This window comes from Hypanus sabinus (assembly GCF_030144855.1).
Source record: "Hypanus sabinus isolate sHypSab1 chromosome X1 unlocalized genomic scaffold, sHypSab1.hap1 SUPER_X1_unloc_2, whole genome shotgun sequence".
NCBI classification, from domain to species: Eukaryota; Metazoa; Chordata; class Chondrichthyes; order Myliobatiformes; family Dasyatidae; genus Hypanus; species Hypanus sabinus.
The window spans coordinates 98,756-116,549 of NW_026778968.1; the positions used below are offsets into that span (position 1 = coordinate 98,756).

The 17,794-nt window shown below is 41.7% G+C and overlaps 1 protein-coding gene and 1 long non-coding RNA gene across 2 annotated transcripts in view; one reads left to right on the forward strand and one right to left on the reverse strand.

Moving 5' to 3' along the window:
• LOC132385623 (uncharacterized) overlaps positions 1-17,794 on the forward strand; it is a 102,329-nt gene that overhangs the window by 75,894 nt on the left and 8,641 nt on the right. The window contains exon 4 of the long non-coding RNA XR_009509213.1: positions 3,688-5,105. This is a non-coding gene — a long non-coding RNA (uncharacterized LOC132385623). The remainder of the gene's footprint in view (positions 1-3,687; positions 5,106-17,794) is intronic.
• The window catches only part of LOC132385622 (complement C3-like), a 300,827-nt gene that overhangs the window by 14,953 nt on the left and 268,080 nt on the right, over positions 1-17,794 (reverse strand). The window contains exons 32-33 of the mRNA XM_059957796.1: positions 8,579-8,669; positions 606-657 (exon numbers count right to left, since the gene is read on the reverse strand). Of these exons, the coding sequence (XP_059813779.1) occupies positions 606-657; positions 8,579-8,669 (143 nt within the window). The remainder of the gene's footprint in view (positions 1-605; positions 658-8,578; positions 8,670-17,794) is intronic.

Genomic DNA, 17,794 nt, shown 5'->3' on the forward strand with positions numbered 1-17,794 from the left:
TCACTTCTACCTCCATTCTTCTCCATCAGCTCCACCTTCCATCCCACTGTCCTATCACGCTCATTTTGCCAGGAGCAAAGGTCAAAGTTTGCCTTGACCATGATGAGCATTTCTGTGTGCTGAATCATGTGCCTTTTGTGGCAGAGAACCCCTGACTGCAGCACAGGGAAATGATTGGGAGTCTCATTGCTGTGAGGGGTGCTCCTCCACAGGTCCTGTTTTGGGATTTTGTGTCTGGATGTAAGCCATACCAATAGCCTTTTTTAATAGGAAGCTCAATTTGGTGTTCATTTTTTTTTAAAAAAGGGATGTTTAGCACAGACAGAAAGATGCACTGACTCTTCGCTTTGGAACTTTCTTCTAAAATGGCAATAAATGTTTGGGCAATAATCCTACATTTGTGAACCAAGTCACAGGCATTTTCGAGGGATAAGTAAAACAGGATATGGATCATCGATTATACATGATCTTACTCGATGTTGAAACAGGATCAAAGGCCTCATAGTTATCCAAAGTTCCTCTTTTCTTATGTTTTCTCTCATTAATTCCTGAAACCAACGAAATACAAATGCAACTCCAAACTCATTGAGGTTTGAGCCACTTACCGTGCACAGATTTTTATCAGGAGAGTATTCTGAGCACCTTCAGGTCGCTTGGCTACAAATATGTAAAGGAAGGTGAATTATTATAATCTCAAATAATTTGATTTCCAATTATAACTCTAACATGAATAAAGGCAAAGTGCATTCTTCAATGAATTTATATAATTAAAAAATACTTTCTGATACACTTGCTGCTGTAATCTAGTAAATGGAAGCAAGATTTCAGCCCTGCATTCACGTGCAGGTTTTCAGGAATAACTGTTGACCAGTTTGCCAAGGAATATCATCAGCCTGAGAGATCAGACAGAAGATTGGCTGAGTATCTGGTTTGGAATAAATCATGTCTGACGGTGCAGCACTCAATCCATACTGCCTTAGTGGACAGCTGTTCAAATAGCTGAGTGTAGCTTAAATCCAAGACTTTTCTGGAAGTAACAGATTTATTGACAGAGCTGAAACTGGCTTTATGTGCAGTTTATATTTTGAACTGTCAACCTGCTGATTTGCTGCTATTCCTCTGGCTACTTATCTGACACTTATTATCACAGAAGACAATTCAATTGTATTGAAGGGAGTCCTCTTACCAATTCAACACTTTCAATCAAATTCGAATTATGCAGAATTATCTGCTCTGTGGAATTAATTCAATAGTAATTGCCCAGATTCTCACCATTTCTTCTTAGACAGTACAATTCCTTCCCTAGAACCCTCTGTCCTGTCAAATCTACTCCAACTTCAAACACTTCATGGAATATTCATAGTCTCAAGGAGCTTACTGATCAGATGGAGGCTTTATGGCCAGTTGTGACCATATTGTCTAAAAACAAAAGGCTAATCACATTTCTCAGTTGTTGCTCATTATTTAAAGGTACAGTTTCTCCATCTGCCACCTTTTGAGACAGCCAGTTCCAAACTCCATCACTGGCAGTGAAATGTTTTGTATTCTCAACTCTCCCCTCATTTTTGCTTCCAAGTTCTAATTTTTTTCCCATCAGAAATCCTGTTTGATATCAATTCTTGGCAATTTTATATACGTTAAAAACATTGCAATATTTGAGGAATTATACAAGTTGACAACTCCTGACTGCTGGGAGGCCTAATAGCATAAATCATTTGGGATATATCTGACTGTTGGATGATTGTAAAACTATATCAGGCTTGCTGCTAATATTTGTAGTCATGTTACTGATATGGTTGATCTTACTCTCGAGTTTCAATTGGACTAACAGTCATAAGAAAGTACTGCTTAGAAACAGGCCTCTCAGCCCATCTAGTCTGTGCTGACTCTTTTAAACTGCCTACTCCCATTACCTGCACTGGAACCGTAGCCCTCCATACTCCTTCCATCCATGTACCTATCCAACTTTGTTTAAACATTGAATTTGAGTTTGCATGCACCACTTGTGCTGGCAGTTCATTCCACACTCTCACAACCCGGAGTGAAGAAATTTCTCCTCGTTCCCCTTAAACTTTTCACTTTTCACCCTTAAACCATGGCCTCCAGTTGTAGTCCCACCCAACCTCAAGGAAAAAGCATGCTTGCATTTACCCTATCTATACCCCTCATAATTTTGTATACCTCTATCAAATTTCCTTGCAATCTTTCCTTATAACTCAGGTCTTCCAGAACTGGCAAAATCCTTGTAAATTTTCTCTATTTTTTTTCAACTTTATTTAAATCTTTAAATAGGTAGATGACCAAAACTGCACACAATAGTCCAGATTAGGTCTCACCAACATCTTATACAACTTCAACATAACATTCCGTCTCCAGTACTCAAAGCTTTGATTTATGAAGGCCACTGTGCCAAAAATTTTCTTTTCAACTTTATATACCTAAGACACCACTTTCAATGTATTCCCAGATCCCATATTCTACCACACTCCTCAGTGTCCTACCATCCACTATGCAAGGCCTACCATGTTTGATCTTACCACTGCAAAACCTCACACCTGTCTTTATTAAATTATAACCATATTACAATTACATGGAAACAGGCCATCTCAGCCCTCCTAGTCCATGCAGTATGCATTTCTCTCACCTAGTCCCACCGACCTGCACTCAGCCCATAACCCTCCATTCCTCTCCTGTCCATATACCTATCCAAATTTTCTTTAAATGACAATATCGAACCTGCCACTTCTACTGGAAGCTCATTTCACACAGCTACCACTCTGAGTAAAGAAGTTCTCCCTTGTGTTACCCCTAAACTTTTGCCCCCTAACTCTCCACTCATGTCCTCTTGTTTGAAACCCCTACTTCCAATGGAAAAAGCCTATCCATGTCAACTTTATCTATCCCCCTCATAATTTTAAATACCTCTGTCAAATCTCCCCCTCAACCTTCTATGTTCCAAAGAATAAAGACCTAACTTGTTCAACCTTTCTCTGTAACTTAGGTGCTAAAACCCAGGTAACATTCTAGTAACTTTTCTCTGTACTCTCTGTTTTGTTAACATCTTTCCTATAATTCAGTGACCAGAACAGTACACAATACTTCAAATTTGGCTTTACCAGTGCCTTGTACAATTTTAACATTACATCCCAATGTCCTATACTCAATGCTCTGATCTATAAAGGCCAGCATACCAAAAGCTTTCTTCACCACCCTATCCACATGAGATTCCACCTTCAGGGAACTACGCACCATTATTCCTAGACCTCTCTTATCTACTATTCTATTGCTATTTTTCAGCTCATTTTTCCAGCAGATGCAGATACCCCTGCAAGCCTTGATAGCCCTCCTCACCGTCTGCTATGCCCAATGTCAGTGTATTCAACAAATTTGCTGATCCTAAAGTAATGGTCTTTCTGTAGAAGCATTGTTTGGGTTATGGTTAGAGATAATGGGTGCTTTAGAATGTGAGCTGGGTCTTTTGTTTGGCAGGTGCTGGAGAGAGAAGATACTGTAGAGAACTGGTCCTAGGATTTGACCCAGTGGGGGACCATGATTCATTGGAGCAAGGTGCCACAGTCTACTGAGGATCAGTGCAAATGATAGACTTTTGGAAGAGCTGAGCTCCAACTTGTGGAGATTTGATTCTTTAATTATAATGGACCCATTTTGTTTGTTTTCTCTTTCTAGACTGGACTGTATTCAGGAATTCATCTTTGAATCTGGATGAGTATGTTGCAGTTCATTAAAACCTGTTTGGATGAGTGTGTGCCTACAAGACTTACTATACATTCCCAAACCAAAAGTAGTGGATAAACCAGGAGGTACATCGTCTGCTGAAGGGTACATCTGTGGCATTCAAGTCCGGCAAACCAAGCCTGTACCGGAAAACCAGGTATGATTCGCGGACAGCTATCTCAAGGGTGAAGAGACAATTTCGAATGAGCTTGGAGGCAACATTGGATACACTGCAACTCTGGCAGGGTCTGCAGGACATTACTTTCTATAAAGTGAAACCCAATAGCATGAAAGTCAGCAATGCTTCACTACCAGATGAACTCAACGCCTTCTATGCACAGTTTGAAAGGCAGAACACGACTATGTCTGTGAAGATCCCTGCTGCACCTGATGACCCTGTGATCTTCATCTCAGAGGCCAATGATAGGCAGTCTTTAAAGAGAGTGAACCCTTGCAAGGCGAAAGGTCCTGATGGAGGTAAGGTTCTGAAAACCTGTGCCAACCAATTAGCGGGAGTATTCAAGGACATTTTCATCCTCTCATTGCTACAGGTGAAAGTTCCCACTTGCTTCAAAAAGGCAACAATTATACCAGTGCCTAAGAAGAATAATGTGGGCTGCCTTAATGACTTTCACCTAGTAGCACTCACATCAACAGTGATGAAATGCTTTGATAGGCTGGTCATGACTAGACTGAACTCCTGCCTCAGCAAGGACCTGGACCCATTGCAATTTGCCTATTGCCACAATAGTTCAATGTAGATGCAATCCCAATGGCTCTCCAAATGGCTTTAGACCACCTGGACAACATAAACACCTAAGTCAGGATGCTGTTCATTGACTATAGCTCAGTATTCAATCCCATTATTCACACAATCCTGATTGAGAAGTTGCAGAACCTGGGCTTCTGTACCTCCCTCTGCAATTGGATCCTTGACTTCCTAACTGGAAGACCACAACCTCTGCGGATCGGTGATAACATATCTTCCTCGCTGACGATCAACACTGGTGCACTTCAGGGGTGTGTGCTTTGCCCGCTGCTTTACCCTCTATATACACATGTCAGTGTGACTAGGCATAGCTCAAATATTATCTATAAATTTGCTGACAATACAACCTTTGTCGGTAGAATCTCAGGTGGTGACGAGAGGGCATACAGGAGTGGGCTATACCAACTAGTGGAGTGGTGCCACAGCAACAACCTGGCACTCGACGTCAGTAAGACGAAAGAGCTGATTGTGAACTTCAGGAAGGGTAAGACAAAGGAACACATACAATCCTCATGGAGGGATCAGAAGTGGAGAGAGTGAGCAGTTTCAATGTGTCTGAGGATCTATCTGGTCCCAGCATATCAATGTAGTTATGATGAAGGTAAGACTTTATTAGGAGTTTGAAGAGATTTGTCATATTAACAAATACACTCAGAAACTTCTATAGTTGTACTGTGGAGAGCATTCTGACAGGCTGCATCACTGTTTCACCTGCTACTGCACATGACCAAAAGAAGCTGCAGAGGGTTGTAAATGTAGTTAGCTCCATCTTTGGTACTAGCCTACAAAGTACCCAGGACATCTTCCGGGAGTGGTGTCTCAGAAAGGCAGCGTCCATTATTAAGGATGTCCAGCACCCAAGGCATGCTGTTTTATTACTGTTACATTCAGGTAGGAGGTATAGAAGCCTGAGAGCACACACTCAGCAATTTAGGAACAGTTCTTTCCCCTATGCCATCCAATTCCTAAATAGACATTGAATTTTTGGATACTACCTCACAGTTTTTCTGTTTTTGTACTTTTTAAAAATCTATTCAATATACTTACACTGTAATTGATTTACCTGTTTATTTATTATTATTATTTTTACTTTATTGTTTTCTCTGCTAGATTGTGTATTGCATTGAACTGCTGCTGTTAAGTTAACAAATTTCACATCTCATGCGGGTGATAATAAACCTGACTGATTCTGATTCTTTTCTTCACTAAAGAAAAGCTGTCATACAGCTGTCATTACATGCACAAGCAGTTCAACTCTTTGAGTGATTATGCAGAAAGTTTGAACTTAATAACTCATCTCCTTCTACATTAGGCCACAAACATATCAATCACCCCTGCTGTGGACCACTTCTGGAAGTCCAAGATGCCGACTTCTACAAAGAAGGGATCCATATGCTCCATGACCACTGAACTAAGTGTCTCAATGTAGGAGGGGACTATGTTGTAAAATAAATGTGCTAGGTTTTCTAAAATTGACTCCTTCTACCTTAGGCCACTGACTTATCAATCACACCTCATATATCTGGTCCCTTATATAACCATACAACCATATAACAATTACAGCTTGGAAACAGGCCATCTCGGCCCTTCTAGTCCATGCCGACGCTTACACTCACCTAGTCCCACTGGCCCGCACTCAGCCCATAACCCTCCATTCCTTTCCTGTCCATATACCTATTCAATTTTACTTTAAATGACAATACTGAACCTGCCTCTATTAATTCTACTGGAAGCTCATTCCACACAGCTACCACTCTCTGAGTAAAGAAATTCCCCCTCGTGTAATCCTTAAACTTTTGCCCCCTAACTCAAATTATGTCCTCTTATTTGAATCTCCCCTGCTGTCAATGGAAAAAGCATATCCACATCAACTCGATCTATCCCCCTCATTATTTTAAGTATCTCTACCAAGTCCCCTCTCAACCTTCTACGCTCCAAAGAATAAAGACCTAACTTGTTCAGCCTTTCCCTGTAACTTAGGTGCTGAAATCCAGGTAACATTCTAGTAAATCTTCTCTTTTCTCTCTATTTTGTTGATATCTTTCTTATAATTCAGTGACCAGAACTGTACACAATACTCCAAATTTGGCCTTAACAATGCCTTGTACAATTTTGACATTACATCCCAACTTCTATACTCACTGCTCTGATTTATAAAGGCCAGCATACCAAAAGCTTTCTTCACCACCCTATCCACACGAGATTCCACCTTCAGGGAACTATGCACCATTACTCCTAGATCATACTGTTCTATTGCATTCTTCAATGCCCTACCATTTACCATGTAGGCCTTATTTGGATTATTCCTACCAAAGTGTAGGAATACCAAAATGTAGGAACACTTATCAGCATTAAGCTCCATCTGCCATCATTCAGCCCACTCTTCTAACTGGCCTAAATCTCTCTGCAAACTTTGAAAACCTACTTCATTATCCTACTTCATTATCTACAACGCCACCTACCTTCGTATCATCTGCATACTTACTGATCCAATTTACCACCCCATCATCCAGATCATTAATGTACATGACAAACAACATTGGACCCAGTACAGATCCCTGAGGCACCCCGCATCACCAGCCTCCAACCTGACACCACCACTACTCTCTGGCATCTTTCATCCAGCCACTGTTGAATCCATTTTATTACTTCAATATTAATACCTAACGACTGAACCTTCCTAACTAACCTTCTGTATAGAACCTTGTCAAAGGCCTTGAAGTCCATATAGACAACATCCACTGCTTTACCCTCATCAACTTTCTTAGTAACCTCTTCAAAAAATTCAATAAGATTTGTCAAACATGACCTTCCACACACAAATCCATGCTCACTGTTCCTAAACAGACCCTGTCTATCCAGATAATTATATATACCATCTCTAAGAATATCTTCCATTAATTTACCCACCACTGATGTCAAACTTACAGGCCGATAATTGCTAGGTTTACTCTTAGAACCCTTTTTAAACAATGGAACCACATGAGCAATACGCCAATCCTCCGGCACAATCCCCGTTTCTAATGTCAGAGCCCCTGCTATTTCTACACTAACTTCCCTCAAGGACCTAGGGAATATCCTGTCAGGACTCAGAGATTTATCCACTTTTATATTCCTTATCCTATGTACCTTCCAATAACTTTACCAGTACTGAATGTCAGACTCACCAGCATACAATTTCCTGCTTTATGTTTAGGGCCTTTATTAAACAGCGGAACAACACTGGCAATCCCGCAATCCTCTGGCACCTCTCCTGCTGCTAAGGATGATTTAAATCTATCTCTTAGGACCCCAGCAATTTCTGCACTTGAAACACGCACAGAATGCTGGAGGAATTCAGCAGGCCAGGCAACATCTGTGGAAAAGGGTTTCAACCGAAAACATCGAGTGGACACTTTTCTATAGATGGATTTCTAGCATCTACAGATTTTCTCTTGTTTGTAATTTCTGCACTTGCTTCTCTTAGGGTCTAAGGGAACATCCATCCATCCTGATTTGCCTCAAGACAGCAAACACCTCCTCCTCTGTAATCTGTCTAGGGTCCATGAAGTTGATGCCACACAGCCACACCTCCGTAGACTCGGTCTCCTGAGTAAATACAGATACAAATAGTTTGTTTCAAGAACTCCCCCATATCTTTGGCTCCACACAGATTACCATTCTGATCTTCCAGAGGACCAACTTTGTCCCTTGCAATCCTTGTTTCATTCAATCTCACAAATCAACAAGTATAACTCTTATCCATGAAAGACTGACACTGAAAGGTAACTAACTTGAAGAGGAACTGAAACCTTTTCTTTCCTGGTGCTCATTTAGCCCCATGGTTTTCTTGGTTTGCTCAAACCCCTGAATGACAACAGAAATAGACAAAATATAGTGATAGACAAGGAGAGAGAAAATTCATCGAAATAAAGAAATGCCTAGAGAGTAATACAACAATATTGGGATATTATTTAACATTCCTTAACAAAAGCCTAAGAACTGCAGTGAAGATTCTTGCTATATTTCAAAGTTTGATCTGGCTTGGCGAACGCTGAGAAGCTCGTTTAGAAGTAGTCCGAGTGCATTGCTTACCAGGCTGAATATTTTCAACAACTATGCTCAAGTTGAAATTCTTGCATTCCTGTCGGTCCTTAGGCAACATTGCATAATAAGTTGTCAAAACCTGCAGAAAAGAAACATTATCATTCAGAAGCTAAACTACTAATAACGTAGAGAAAGACAGATTATTAATATTGTTAAAAGGGTATTTATTGTTTTATATCAAATAAAACTGTCTTGAGTACCACTCCCGATCTTCAATAACCACTTCTAAAAGGGCAGTGAATCTATTCTTTAATGTTTAACTGGCATTTCTGCACCTTTTTGCTGGTTGGATTGAATTTGTTAATAATACTTGATTAGATTTTCTTTCATTCTATTTCTGTAATAAGTGATATAGTATGAAAATTCCGGCCTGGATGTTAATAAGTGATAAATGATACTAACTAGTGGTGGTGTCAGTCAGTGATATTAATAAGTGTGACAATTTTAGTCTGAAAATTTATAGAAAGATAGGGGAAAATGTGTGTTGGTTGTCAATCCAAATGACACAATGATTCAGAAAGATGACACTAGAACCAAGAGAATGCATGCTGGAGAATATAGTGATCCAATTGCAGTGTCAATTAATTTTTGTTTTAAATCAATCTAACTAATTATGTTTGTTCATTGCTCTCCTTCCCCTCTTTTCTCTGTGCCACCTACCCAATGCCCCTTCTCTTTCCTTTCTTCTTCACTCTGTAACTTCCTTTCTGTTCCTCCTGGTGTCTCTATCACTTCCTTTCGTCTTCCATGGTGTATCTCTCTCCTTCCTCACACCCATAGTTCACCTCAGACTCAGTCACCCTTGCACCTTCTCCCTCCTATGCCACATACCATTTATGTAGTTAGGCTAACGTACTGAATCAGAGGACTTGGCTGTTCATGATTAAATGCAGAGGCAGGGAGGGGGAGATGTAGTGGGGGAGAAGTACTTCAACGCTGTTAGCAGGTGTATATAGTTCAACAAATGGGGACTGAAGTAAAAGGCCACCAGTAAAGGTACTGTGAGATGTAGGTCAACAATATGCATAATTAATACATTGAATTGTACTGCTCAATTTCTACTGCATTAGTCACTTATTTTAAGTGCAGCACACACAAAATGCTGGTGGAATGCAGCAGGCCAGGCAGCATCTATAAGGAGAAACACTGTTGACGTTTCAGGCCGCGACCCTTCGTCAGGACTAACTGAAAGGAAAGATACTAAGAAATTTGCAAGTAGTGGGGGGGAGGGGGAAATGTGAAATGATAGGAGATGACCGGTAGGGGTGGGATGAAGCTAAGAGCTGGAAAGGTGATTGGCGAAAGTGATACAGAGCTGGAGAAGGGAAAGGATCATGGGACAGGAGGTCTCGGGAGAAAGAAATGGTGGGGGGGGGGGGGAGAGCACCAGAGGGAGATGGAGAACAGGCAGAGTGATAGGCAGAGAGAGAAAAAAAACACAACTAAATATGTCAGGGATGTGGTAAGAAGGGGAGGAGAGGCATTAACGGAAGTTAGAGAAGTCAATGTTCATGCCATCAGGTTGGAGGCTACTCAGCTGGTATATAAGGTGTTGTTCCTCCAACTTGAGTTTAGATTCACCTTGACAGTAGAGGTGGCCATGGATAGACATATCTGAATGCAAATGGGATGTGGAATTAAAATGTGTGGCCACTGGGAGATCCTGCTTTCTCTGGCGGGCTGAGTGTAGGTGTTCAGCGAAACGGTCTCCCAGTCTGCGTTGGGTCTCACCAAAATATAAAAGGCCACACCGGGAGCACCGGACACAGTATACCACACCAGCCGACTCACAGGTGAAGTGTCGCCTCACCTGGAAGGAATGTCTGGGGCCCTGAATGGTGGTGAGGGAGGAAGTGTAAGGGCAGGTGTAGCACTTGTTCTGCTTACAAGGATAAGTGCTAGGAGGGAGATCAATGGGAAAGAGATGGGGGGGGGGGGGAACGAGTGGACAAGGGAGTCGCGTAGGGAGCGATCCCTGTGGAAAGCAGAAGGGGGGGGGGGAGGGAAAGACGTGCTTGGTAGTGGGATCCTGTTGGAGGTGGCGGAAGTTATGGAGAATTATACGTTGGACCTGGAGGCTGGTGGGGTGGTAAGTGAGGACAAGGGGAACCTTATCCTGAATGGGGTGGTGGGTGGATGGGTTGAGAGCAGATGTGTGGGAAATGGGAGAGATGCATTTGAGAGCAGAGTTGATGGTGGCAGAAGGGAAGCCCCTCCGCACCAATCCCTATAAAACTCACTATAAAACCCACTGATAAGGGGGGAGCTGTTGTTGTCTGGTGTACTGACCTCTACCTGGCCGAGGCACAGCAACAACTCTGATACCTCCTCTTATTTACCCCTTGATCATGACCCCACTAAGGAGCATCAGGCCACTGTCTCCTATACCATCACCAACCTCATCAGCTCTGGAGATCTCCCATCCACTGCCACCAACCTCAGTTCCCACAGCCCGCACTTCTTGTTTCTACCTCCTTCCCAAGATCCACAAACCTGCCTGACCAGGTAGACCTATTGTCTCAGCTTGCTTCTGCCCCACCGAACTCATTTCTGAATACCTTATCCCCCCTTGTTCAATCTCTTCCGACCCATGTTCATGACACTTCTCACGCTTTGAATTTTTTCAACGATTTTAAGTTCCCTGGCCCCCACCACCTTATTTTCACCATGGACGTCCAGTCCCTATATACCTCCTTCCTCCACCTAGATGGTCTCAAAGCTCTTCACTTCTTTTTGGATTCCAGACCTAACCAATTCCCCTCTACCACCACTCTCCTCCGACTAGCGGAATTAGTTCTTACTCTCAATAATTTCTCCTTTGGTTTCTCCCACTTCCTCCAAACCAAGGGTGTAGCCATGGGCACTTGCATGGGTCCCAGTTATGCCTGCCTTTTTGTTGGCTTTGTGGAACAGTCCATGTTCCAAGTCTATACGGGTATCCGTCCCCCTCTTTTCCTTTGCTACATCGACGACTGCATTGGCACTGCCTCCTGCACGCATGCTGAGATTGTTGACTTCATTAACTTTGCCTCCAACTTTCACCCTGCCCTCAGATTTACCCGGTCCATTTTCGACACCTCCCTCCCCTTTCTTGATCCTTCTGTCTCCATCTCTGGAGACGGCTTATCTACTGATACCTACTAGAAGCCTACAGACTCTCACAGCTACCTGGACTATTCCTCTTCCCACACTGTCTCTTGCAAAAATGCTATCCCCTTCTCACAATTCCTCTGTCTCCGCCACATCTGCTCTCAGGATGAGGCTTTTCTTTCCAGGACGAAGGAGATACATTCCTTTTTTGAACAAGGGGCTTCCCTTCTTCCACCATCAACTCTGCTCTCAAATGCATCTCTCCCATTTCCCGCACATCTGCCCTCACCCCATCCGCCCGCCACCCCACTCGGGATAGGGTTTCCCTTGTCCTCACCTACTACCCCACCAGCCTCCAGGTCCAACGCATAATTCTCAATGATATCCCACTACCAAGCACATCTTTCCCTCCCCCCTCTTTCTGCTTTCTGCAGGGATCGCTCCCTACTCCCTTGTCCACTCACCATCCCCCCATCCCTTCCCACTGATCTCCCTCCTGGAACTTATCCTTGTAAGTGGAACAAGTGCTACATCTGCCCTTACACTTCCTCCCTCACTACCATTCAGGACCCCAGACAGTCCTTCCAGGTGAGGCGACAATTCACCTGTGAGTCCACTGGTGTGGTATACTGCATCCGGTGCTCCCCGTGTGGCCTTTTATATATTGGTGAGACCCGACGCAGACTGGGAGACCATTTTGCTGAACACCTACGCTCGGTCTGCCAGAGAAAGCAGGATCTCCCAGTGGCCACACGTTTTAATTCCACGTCCCATTCCCATTCTGATACGTCTATCCATGGCCTCCTCTACTGTCAAGATTAATCCAAACTCACCTTATATACCGGCTGGGTAGCCTCCAACCTGATGACATGAACATTGACTTCTCTAACTTGCATTAATGCCCCTCCTCCCCTTTTTACCCCATCCCTGACAAATTTAGTTGTTTGTTTTTTTTTCTCTCTCTCTGCCCATCACTCTGCCTGTTCTCCATCTCCCTCCGGTGCTCCCCCCCCTCCCCCTTTCTTTCTCCCGATTCCTCCTGTCCCATGATCCTTTCCCTTCTCCAGCTCTGTATCACTTTCGCCAATCACCTTTCCCGTTCTTAGCTTCATCCCACCCGCTCCGGTCTTCTCCTATCATTTTGCATTTCCCCCTCCCCCCACTACTTTCAAATCTCTTAGTATCTTTCCTTTCAGTTAGTCCTGACGAAGTGTCTCGGCCCGAAACGTCAACAGTGCTTCTCCTTATAGATGCCACCTGGCCCGTTGCGTTCCACCAGCATTTTGTGTGTGTTGTTTGAATTTCCAGCATCTGCAGATTTCCTCATGTTTGTTTTAATAGCAACTACTTGACAAACTTAATTGTAATAAATGCCATAATTACAAATTTCAGAAGCATTCTACAACATTAATTACAGATTGCCATGTATGATGTTGTGGCCATCACTGAATCGTGGCTACAGGATGGTTGTAGTTGTGAGTTGAACGTCAAAAATTACACATTATATCGGAGGGATAGGAAGGTAGGCAGAGGGGGTGGAGTGGCTCCACTGGTAAAGAATGGCATCAAAGCAGTAGAAAGATGTAACATTGGATCAGAAGATGTTGAATCCTTGTGGGTTGAGTTAAGAAGCTGCAGGGGTAAAAGGACATTAATGGCAGTTATCTACAGGCCTCCCAACAGTGGCTAGGAGGTGGAACACAGGTTACAACAGGAAATAGAAAACGCAAGTCAAAAGGGCAATGTAATCGTAGTCATGTGAGATTTGGTAATGGATCTCAAGAGAGTGAGTTTGTTGAATGCCTAAGAGATAGCTTTTTAGAACATTGTTGTTGAGTCGACTAGGGGATCAGCTATACTGGACTGGGTGTTATGTAATGAACCGGAGGCGATTAGGGAGCTTAAGGTAAAAGAACCCTTAGGAACCAGTGATCATAATATGATTGTGTTTAACTTGACAGTTGATAAGTATTTCAGTGGAGTAAGTGAAATCACAGTGGCATGAGAAAGGAGTTGGCCAAAGTAAATTGGAAGGAGCTGCTGGCAGGGATATCAACAGAGCAGCTGGGTGTGTGTTTCTGGGAAAAATGAGGAAGGTGCAGGACATATATATTCCAAAATGAAGAAATACTCAAATGGTAAAATAGCACAACTGTGGCTGACAAGGGAAGTCAAAGCTATTGTAAAAGCTAAAGAAAGGGCATACAACAAAGCAAAAATTAGTGGGAAGATGGAGAATTGGTAAGTTTTTGAAAACTTACTGAGAGCAACTAAAATATTATTAGAAGGGAAAAGATGAAATGTGAAAGCAAGCTAGCAAATAATACTTAAGTTGTTAGTAAAAGTTTTTTAAAGTATGTTAAAAATAAAAGAGAGATGAGAGTGGATATATGACCGCTAGTAAATGAAGCAGGAGAAATAATAATGGGGAGATGGCTGATGAACTAAATGAGTATTTTGCATCAGTTGTCATTGTGGAAGACACTAGCAGTATGCCAGATGTTGTAGTGTGTGAAGGAAGAGAAGTGGGTGCAGTTACTGTTACACGAGAGAAGCTGAAAGACCTAAAGGTACATAAGCCACCCAGGTAAGTGGAACTGCACCCTAGGTTTCTGAAAGAAGTAGCGTTAAGGATTGTGGTGACATTAGAAATGATCTTTAAAAAGACATTTGACTCTGGCATAGTGCCAGAGGACTGGAAAATTACAAATATTACTCCACTCTTTAAGAAAGGGGAATTAAAATTGAAAAAAAATTGGTCAAGACTATGTCTTGAGAGTATGACAAATACAATAAATGTCCAGTTAAGATTAGTGCAATATAACTTTTTACATCAATTATATATTACACCACAAAAAATAAATAAATTAAACCCAAATTTATCTGATCAATGTTTCCGATGTAACCAAGAAATTGGTACTTTTTTACATTCTACTTGGTCTTGTTCTAAAATTCAACCTTTCTGGACAAATTTAAGAGTTTTATTGGAACAAATTATCGGAATACAACTTCCACATAATCCAATATTATTTTTATTAGGTGATATTGAAGGGATAAAACCAATACCCAAATTGAATAAATATCAGAAAGAATTTATAAAAATTGTATTGGCAGTAGCCAAAAAGGCTATTGCAGTTACTTGGAAATCGGATACATATTTAAGTATAGATCGTTGGAAGAATGAAATTTACAGCTGTATTTCACTTGAAAAAATTACTTATAATTTAAGAGATAAATATGAAACATTTTTGAAAATTTGGCACCCTTATTTACAAAAGACAGGATTAAATATATAGATGCTCCGAAGATGAAATAATTGGTTATTTGGGGAAAGAAATAAATATATATACTAAAGTTATTACGAACTCCATGGAGCATGTGGGGATCTTCCAATATCCAGGCACTCTTTTTTTCTTTTTTTTCTTTCTTTCTTTCTCTTTTTTTTCTCTACAGGGATGCTGGGGGGAGGGGTTAAGGGGAGGGCGGATGGGTAATATACATTTTTTTTCTCTACTTTTATTTTGTAACTACTTGAAATACAATAAAAAAGTTAAAAAAAAGAAAGGGGAAAGGCAGCAGAAATAAATTATAGAGCAGTTAGCATGACCTCAATGGTTGGGAAGATGTTAAGAGTCAATTATTAACGATGAGGTGATGGAGTATTTGGTGACAGGACAAGAAAGTACAAGGTCAGCATAGTTTCCTTCAGGGAAAATCCTGCCTGATGAACCTTTTGGAATTCTTTGAGGAAATTACGGGTAGGATAGATAAAGGGGTTGTAGTGGATGTTGTATATTTGGACTTTCAGAAGGCTGCTTATATTTGAGAGCCCATGGTATTACAGGAAAGTTACTAACATGGTTAGAGCATTGGCTGATTGGTAGGAAGCAGCAAGTGGGAATAAAAGGATCCTTTTCTGGTTGGCTGTCGATGACTAGTGGCGTTCCGCAGTGGTTGGTGTTAGGACCACTTCTTTTTATGCTGTATATAAATGATTTAGATGATGGAATAGATAGTTTTGTTGCCAAGTTTGAATATGATATGAAGACTGATGGAGGGGCAGGTAGGGTTGTGGAAACAGATAGGATGCAGAAAGACAGACATATTAGGAGAGTGGGCTAGAAAGTGGCAAATGAAATACAATGTTGAAAAATGAATGGCTATGCACTTTGATAGTAGAAATAAATGAATGGTCTATTTTCTGAATGGAGAGAAAATCCAGGAATATGAGATACAAAGGGGCTTGGGAGTCCTCGTACAGAACACCCTGAAGTTTAATTTGCAGGTTGAGTTAGTGATGAGGAAGGCAAGTGCCATGTTGACATTCATTTCAAGAGGTCTAGAATACAAAAGCTGAGGATGTGATGCTGAAACTTTATAAGGCACTGGTGAGGTCTCACCTTAAGTATTAGGAATCATTTTGGGCACCTCATCTTAGAAAAGATGTACTGGCATTGAAGAGTGTTCAGAGGAGGTTCACAAGGATGATTCCAGGAATTAAAGGTTTATCATTTGAGGAACACTTGATGGCTCTAGGTCTGTACTCAATGGAACTAAGTAGGAAGAGGGGGCTTCTCATTGAAACCTTTTGAATGTTGAAAGGCTGAGACAAAGTAGATATGGAAAGGATGTTTCTCATGGTGGGAGAGTCTTGGATAAAGGGAACAGCCTCAGTATAGAGGGGCACCCTTTCAAAACAGAGATGTGGAGAAATTTCTTTAGCCAAAGGATGGTGAATTTGTGGAATTTGTTGCTACATGCATCTGTGGAGGCCTGGTTGTTGGGTGTATTTAAGACAGAGATTGATAGGTTTTTGATTGGAAATGGCATCAAAGGTTACGGAGAGAAGGCCGGGAACTGGGGTTGAGGAGAAGATTTAAAAAAAGGATAAACCATGATTGAATGGCGAAACTGACTCGATGGGCCAGATGGCCTAATTCTGCTCCTATGTTTTATGGTCTAAGGTCTTAATTGTGCTTACCTGTAATTTGTCGCAGTCTCTTTCTGCTTTGATTGAAAGTTTATAATTCATTAACAGTTCCCTAGGTTCCTGCCTGTGCTCAGGAAATAGACCCATTCCTAATGAATTGCTTATATGCTTCTTCTGTCTGTTTTCAAACTTACAGTGTTTCATCTGATTAGTGAGAAAAACAGCTTACAGAACTTTATCTCCATGCAAATGTTCCCATAAAATAACAACATTTAAAAAAAACTGCAATTGTATTTGATCATGGATATTTACTGCAGTATACTGGGAGAGAAGGGGCTAGGTTTGGAATAGATTGAATATGGATAAAGAGAAAATTATAGATTGAAGAAAAATTAGGGATTTGTGGTATCAAGAGTAAGAGGAAAGAGATAAGGATGGTGAAGTGGTTGAGAGTAATGAACTCACATAATTGGAATTTAAAATAAACTGAAAATAATGAATAATTTCATAGTAAAATGTCTCTAAATGCAGATTTCAAAGTATTTTCATTGTGGCTTGATTAAAAAGAAATGTTTAAATTTTGTTGCCTCTGACCCTGTTCTAACCCTGCTCTGCTCTGACCCTGTTTGCAGTGATTGGCTACAAATGTGTGAATTTCTGTTGTAATTCTTGTTATCACTTGATTTCCTTTACTAGAAAATTGTTCATTCTTTACATGTTCATTCTTTAAAGTGCGCGTCGAGCGCGCACTTTAAAAGGCAGGACTTCTTTTCAGAGCGGGCTTTGGAGTCCGTGGAAGCAGAGTCCTGGGCTTTGGCTAAGTGGGCTTCGGCGAAAGGGGACTTCGGTAAGCTTGTGTGATTGCTCTCTGAGGGGAAGAAGGTAAGGTCGCTAGGTGCTTTTTAGACATTCTATTAATCCAGTTCAGGTATGGGGGAGACAGTCAGAGCAGTGGTGTGCTCCGTATGCAGTATGTGGGAGGTCAGGGTCAACACAGTTGTCCCTGATGACCACACCTGCAAAAGGTGCGTCCAGCTGCAGCTCCTATCAGACCGAGTTAGGGAGTTGGAGCAGGAGCTGGATGAACTACGGATCATTCGGGAGGTGGAGGCAGAGATAGATAGGAGTTATCAGGAGGTAGTCACACCAAAAAACCAAGAAGTAGGCAGATGGGTGACGGTCCA